Raw genomic sequence first — 7,016 nt, forward strand, 5'->3', positions numbered from 1 at the left:
GAGCCTCATCAGCAGATCTCAGACCAACATGCTCATTTTGAAATGCACCACTGTATTACAAATTCAAAAAGGAATACATTGTGAAATATGATTTTATTTAGTCATGTCTCATCAGTTGATTTAGCAGAAAATCTATCAAAATGCATTTATAGATGACAGTGAATTGTGTTTAAAGTAACATAGTAACGATAGCTCAAAAAACATAAAATTGCTTTTATTCTGTTAGATTTGTCTTGTGATAAGCAACACAAGCAGTACACTTGAAATCAGCTGGATTAATAAATAATTATATTAGTAAGTATATTAGATAGCATTACTGTTACGTGTATTTTCATACATATATCCAAATATTTCTTTCAGAATTTTAAACAACTTCAAGTTTGTAATGGAATACAAAGAAAACATTACTTATCTCGCTTACTCTTTCAAAAGTTAAATTTTCAAAGTATGTGTTTCTGGAAAGATACTGTTCACCTTTGTGAGGCTTCAGCGTGCAGTCTTCATATGGCTAATTATTTTTAAAGATTTTTTTTTTTTCATTTTTAAAAACAATTAAAAACAAACAGACATTTTAAATAAACAAACAGGCATTTCAGTCATTTTGAAATGTTCTCTCTAATTGGTTCAGATCTGTTTTTAACCACTTTCTGGATTATGTCTTTGATTTCAGCTGTGTTTAATACATAAATTATGGGATTTAACATTGCTGGAACAGCATATGCCAAAGACGTACTGATGATCCTTGCATTGGGTGTGAGAGAAACCAACCATGCAGCAATGTATGAGCAGCTTATGGGGAGGAAATAAACCCCTACTAACAACAGATGAGAAACACAGGTCTTCAGCGCTTTTAAACGTCCTTGCCAAGTTGTAATTTTGCTTAAAGCAAGAAAAATGCCCAGATATGACAGGACTATAATAATTAATGGTGCTATAAGGTATAAAACTGTGTAGAGAATTCCCATCATTTTATTAATGCTATTGTCATTACATGCCAACCTATACATTGGTCCATGATCACAAAAGTAACTCTGAATCATATTAGATTTACAGAAAGAAAGCCGGGTGATCAAATACACCATCAAGGCCACCACAGAAGAATTAAATGCCCAAATTGCTGAGAACACTAAAACCACACTGGTATTGTTAACAATTGCATGATATCTTAATGGCAAGCAAATTGCAATGAAGCGATCATATGCCAGAACAACTAGAGTATAACTCTGCATAGTACTAAAGAAATGAACAAAAAACATGGTTGCCAAACAAGCATTGAAGGAGATGTACTGTGAGTCGAGCAGAAAAGTCTTCATCATGTTAGGAATCATTGCATTAGTTTCACCAATATCAGCCAAGGCCAAGTTAAACACACCAATGTACTTTGGACTGTGCAGGCTCCGATGAAGAGCTAAAATCAGAAGGACTATAGAGTTGCCAATTACAGTTATAAAATATGTTATAAATAAGAATATATAGTAATAACCACTATAAGGTATACCTGTTAGTCCAATGATGAAAAAGTATTCAGGATGAACAATGGAGATATTCTGTGAAAAACTTGCATTTACAGAGCTCATGGCAGCTTTGAGTTTGGTGTTTTGCACAAACTGGAAATAAAAATTACAAGACATTAGACATTAGCAAAATATAGAGAATTTACAAAATTGTCATTTCAAACCTGTAACAGGATATTTTAACTACAACTATAATTTTAAATAAAAAAAAATACCTTCATGTAATGCACAATATTTGAATTACAGATTTGTATACATAAAGTTTTAGAGCCAGAGAAAACTATGACAATGACTTAATGCTTGTGAGCTGCTTTGAATTAAATTACTCCGCTGTACATTTTTGTCCTTATTCTCTCATGCTGCACAGATCACTGGCAATCTCCATCCAAATATATCTTCTGATTCATCTCTTGAGAGCTTTCAGACAACACAATGATGTAATACTTAACCCTTGAGTATTCTAAAACAAATACTCACTCAATTCCTGTTTTCTGCTTCTGCAATTATAACTATGCAACCATCTACTACAGTATCGCATCAGGCAGTGCATTGTAGTCTCCTTGAAGAAAAATCATCTAAATCGACAACATGTATGTTAGACCCTATACCGACTAAGCTACTGAAAGAGATGCTTCCAGAGGTCACAGATCCTCTTCTTAATATCATTAATTCATCTTTGTCACTAGGATATGTACCAAAAACTTTTAAGCTGGCTATGATTAAACCGCTTGTTAAAAAACCGCAACTTGATCCTACAGAATTATTCAATTATAGGCCGATCTCGAATCTACCTTTTCTGTCAAAGATACTAGAAAAGGCAGTATCCTCACAACTATGTTCCTTTTTAGAAAGAAATGATATCTGCGAGGATTTCCAGTCAGGATTTAGACCATACCATAGTACTAAGACAGCTCTCATTAGAGTCACAAATTATTTGCTGTTATCATCCGATCGTGGTTGTATCTCGCTATTAGTGTTACTCGATCTTAGTGCTGCATTTTACACTATCGACCACAACATTATTTTAAATAGAGTCGAAAATTATGTTGGCATTAGTGAAATTGCATTAGCATGGTTTAAATCATACTTATCTGACCGTTATCAGTTTGTAGCAGTAAATGAAGAGATGTCTTATAGATCACAAGTTAAGTATGGCGTACCACAAGGCTCAGTACTAGGACCGTTGCTGTTCACTCTGTACATGCTACCCTTGGGAGATATCATTAGGAAGCATGGCATTAGTTTTCACTGTTATGCCGATGATACTCAGCTCTGTATTTCTTCACGCCCTGACGAAACTTAACAATTCACAAAATTAACGGAATGCATAGTTGATAAAAAATTGGATGACTAGTAATTTCCTACTACTTAACTCAGATACTGTTACTACTTAACAGAGATTCTAATTATTGGACAAAAAACTTCCTCACGTAATAACCTAGAATACTGTCTAACACTTGATGGCTGCTCTGTCAAGTCTTCGTCGTCGGTTAGGAACCTGGGTGTGCTCTTTGATACCAATCTTTCATTTGAAAGTCACGTGTCTAGTATCTGTAAAACCGCATTTTTCCATCTTAAAAATATATCTAAATTACGCCATATGCTCTCATTGACAAATGCGGAACAATTAGTTAATGCGTTTATGACCTCAAGGCTAGACTATTGTAATGCTCTATTGGGTGGTTGCCCTGCACACTTAACAAACAAACTACAGCTAGTTCGAAACGCAGCAGCTCGAGTTCTTACCAGAACCAGGAAGTATGACCATATTAGCCAGGTTTTGTCAACACTGCATTGGCTACCTATTAAACATCACATAAAATGTAAAGGAAGGACGAAGGACCTTCGCCTGGACCCGATGACAACGCAGTGCTGAAGTGCCAACCAGTCTCTCCCTATGGAGGATCCCTTTACCACTCTACAGATAAAGCGTTTTCAGGAAATTCGTTTACCTACCCCGAAGTGACAAAATAAAATAAAATTCTGTATCAAAATTTATAAGGCAAGACCAGTACTTTGTTTAGGCTTGGTTTGTAGGGAATTACAAACCTGCGCACATATATTAAAACGCACATAACTATAGAACCAATTCTTAATGCGCATGTGAATGCCATCAGCGTTTCTCACAGGTTCGCGTTTAAAGTCTGTGTAGAGAGAATGTTGTCGTCTTAGCGGCCCCTTATTTAATAACAAATGATCGTTGTGACGGAAGCGAATCAATCAAAAATAACTTTAGCTGAAAAATAACTTTATTAAAGAACCGCTATAAAGCCAAAACAATCTCTGTTACCATAAATTATACGTTTATCTCTGTAAAGCTGCTTTGAAACAATCTACATTGTTAAAAGCGCTATATAAATGATGACTTGACTTGACTTGACTTGCAAATTATAGAACTAATTGGATAACTTATGCAGCTATAACTGTGTGGGTATGTTGTTATGGATGTCAGAGTATGGTTTGGGTGTGTGTAATAAAAAAAAAATGTGTGTGTGTGTGGGTGGGTGAAATATTTGAGAGAGAAAAACGTCTCGGGTTATGACTGTAACCCTTGTTCCCTGAGAAGGGAACGAAACGCTGCGTTGAAAAACGACACTTATGAGGAACGCCTCCAGCGTGATAGCGTCTGAAACACGTATGGAACTAGTCCAATCTCAATTGGTGTTGCGTCATGACGTCACATGTGACGGCGTAGCGGAAGCTATAAGGGACGCCGGCTCATAACAGAGTAAGCTTATGATAGGTTGAAGCAAGTCATTCTCAGGCACTCAGGAGGTGTGGCAAAGGGACGCGGGAATGAGGGCTACAGTCGTAACCCGAGCCGCTCCCTTTCAAGGAAAGACGACACTTTAGGGGATGAAAAACCCACTGCGCCACACTGACTAGTGCCTGTCCTGGTGTGAAGCATGTATGGCACAACTCAGGCAGTAAGAACTTGAGAACCCGGCGTGGAGGGCAGATCCAGGCTGTAGTATCTTATAAAAGTGTGTGGGGAGGCCCAACCAGCAGCATTGCAGACCTCTTGAAGGGAGACCCTTGATAGCAAGGCTTTAGAGGATGCCACTCCTCTCGTCAAGTGGGCTCTTATTAGGAGAGGCGAAGGCAAATCGCGCGCCTCCTAAGCTGAAGAAATAACCTCCACAATCCACCTGCTAATGGTATTTTTAGAGACAGGGGAACCCTTTTTAGGTGACCCAAAACACACAAGCAACTGGTCCGACTTCCTCCAGCCCGAAGACCTATGTATGCCTCCAAGGCTCGGACAAGACACAGTAAACAAAGCTTCTCTTGATCAGCCGACACATGTGGTGGAGGATGAAAAGCCTGCAGGATCACAGAGAGTGCCACATTAGATAGCACCTTGGGCATGTAGCCCAGCTTAGGGTAGAGAATGGCCTTTACTCTATTAAGAGCGAACTCGAGGGAAGAGGGAGCAAGAGATAGCGCCTGCAGGTCCCCAACTCTTTGAGGGACATGATAGCTAGCAGGAAGGCCACTTTTATAGAAAGAAACTTCTCCGACACCTCGTCAATGGGTTTGAAGGGTGCCAGGGATAACCCTGCGAGAACCATTGCCAGGACCCAAACAGGAACCCTGGTTTGGACGACAAACCTCATCCTCCGAGCACCACAAAGGAAATGAACGATTAGTTGGTGCCTCCCCATAGGGCCTTCACTTAAAGGCGTGTGGAAGGCAACTATGGCCACCACATAGACCACATGTGGATGGGGAGAGCTCATCAGAGAAATGACCTTGGAGGAACTCCAGCACTGAAGCCACTGGGCAGTTAACTGGGTCCAGCTGATGTTCTCTGCACCATAAAGTGCAGATAACACATTCCACTTTAAAGTGTAAAGTATCCTTGTGGACAGAGCTCTAGAGTTTAAGATGCTCTCAACAACCTCGGTTGAGAGACCAGCACTTACGAATTGGTCCCCCTCAGGAGCCAGACCCATAGCTTCCACCATTCTGGTCAAGGGTGATGTATTGTCCCTCCTGATTGGAATTTGCCACGGAGGGCCTGCTAGAAGTGCTATTACGTCTGAAAACCAAACTCGGGCTGGCCAGTACGGGGCTACTAGAAGCAGACTGACCCTGTGCCGACGGACCCTCGCTAGAACTTCTGGGAGCAGAGCGATCGGGGGAAATGCATACAGACGCCGCCTCGGCCACACCTGTATAATGGCATCCAGCCCAAGAGGAGCTGGATGCGTGAGGGAAAACCAGAGTGGACAATGTGTGTTCTCGTGGGAGGCAAACAGATCCACTTCCGCCTGGCCGAACTCCCTCAAGATCAACTTCACCACCTCGGGGTGGAGTTTCCATTCCATTCCCCTGCCTCGACAGGATATCTGCACCCACATTTTTGTCCCCAGGAATAAACATTGCTCTGAGTGAGAGCAACTTGCCCTGGGACCAAAGGAGAACCTGATACGCCAGTCTGCACAGAGGGTGGGACCAAAGGAGAACCTGATGCGCCAGTCTGAACAGAGGGCGCAACCTCAGGCCCCCGTGCCAATTTATATAAGAGACCACCGATGTATTGTCTGTTCGAACTAGAACATGATGGCCTCTGATGTCTGGGAAGAAAAGTCTCAGTGCCAGAAACACTGCCAACATCTCCAGGCAATTGATGTGCTATGAAAGATAATGGTCCTTCCATAGACCTCTTGTGTAACGTCCCTCCATGACCTCTCCCCAGTCTGTGAGGGATGCATCCGTAGTCACTATCCTCCTCTGACACGGTGCTCCCAACATGCAGCCCTGGGACAGAAACCACGGGTTTCTTCCACATGATATAAGAATAAAGGCATCTGCGCGTTACTTTGATCATGCGGAATGAGTTTCCCCTCTGGGAAAACCCACTGGTCCTGAGCCACCACTGTAGGGGTTTCATGTACAGTAGGCCAAAATGTACTATGTAGGATGATGCTGCTAGTCTCTCTGGAAGTGTTTGACAGTGATGGCCTGGCTTAGCTTGATGTTGGTGAGTGTAGCCAAGATCGTGTCTATACGAGCAGGAGACAATTGTGCCTGCATTGTAACTGAGTCCCATACTTCCACAAGAAATGTAGTTCTCAACTGAGGGGTCAGTGAACTCTTCTTGATGTTGATTCTCAACCCCAAGCAACGACATCTCGATGCCAAACCGTCATCTCCTCTGGCTGACCTAGGATGAGACAGTCGTCGATATAATTGAGGATACGAATGCCCTGAAGTCTCAACGGAGCAAGAGCATGCATTTCGTGAAGGTGTGAGAGGATAAGCTAGGCCGAACGGAAGAACCCGCTATTGTTACGCTTTTATCCTCAAAGGCAAACATCAGAAACATCCTGTGCTGAGGAAGGGTCTTGATTTTGAACATCTTGAACCTGAATCTCCTCAGAGAAGGAATCAATATCCTGAGATTTATAATGGTACGCAACCCCTAACCTTTTTTGAGAACTATGAAGAACCGACTGTAGAACCCGGCCTCCCTCTCGCAAGGAGGAACATGCTTTA

The 7,016-nt window shown here is 41.6% G+C and overlaps 1 protein-coding gene across 1 annotated transcript; it reads right to left on the bottom strand.

Moving 5' to 3' along the window:
- Positions 1-596: 596 nt before the first annotated feature.
- On the bottom strand, positions 597-1,598 carry LOC308693289 (olfactory receptor 52E4-like; the record flags this gene model as incomplete). Its single annotated transcript, XM_081370089.1, has 1 exon — positions 597-1,598. Exon 1 carries the CDS (start codon positions 1,575-1,577, stop codon positions 597-599), a length of 981 nt encoding a protein of 326 aa, XP_081226215.1. The 5' UTR covers positions 1,578-1,598.
- Positions 1,599-7,016: the final 5,418 nt, after the last annotated feature.

The sequence above is a fragment of the Scardinius erythrophthalmus genome (genome assembly GCF_964197995.2).
Source record: "Scardinius erythrophthalmus genome assembly, chromosome: 7".
NCBI lineage: Eukaryota > Metazoa > Chordata > Actinopteri > Cypriniformes > Leuciscidae > Scardinius > Scardinius erythrophthalmus.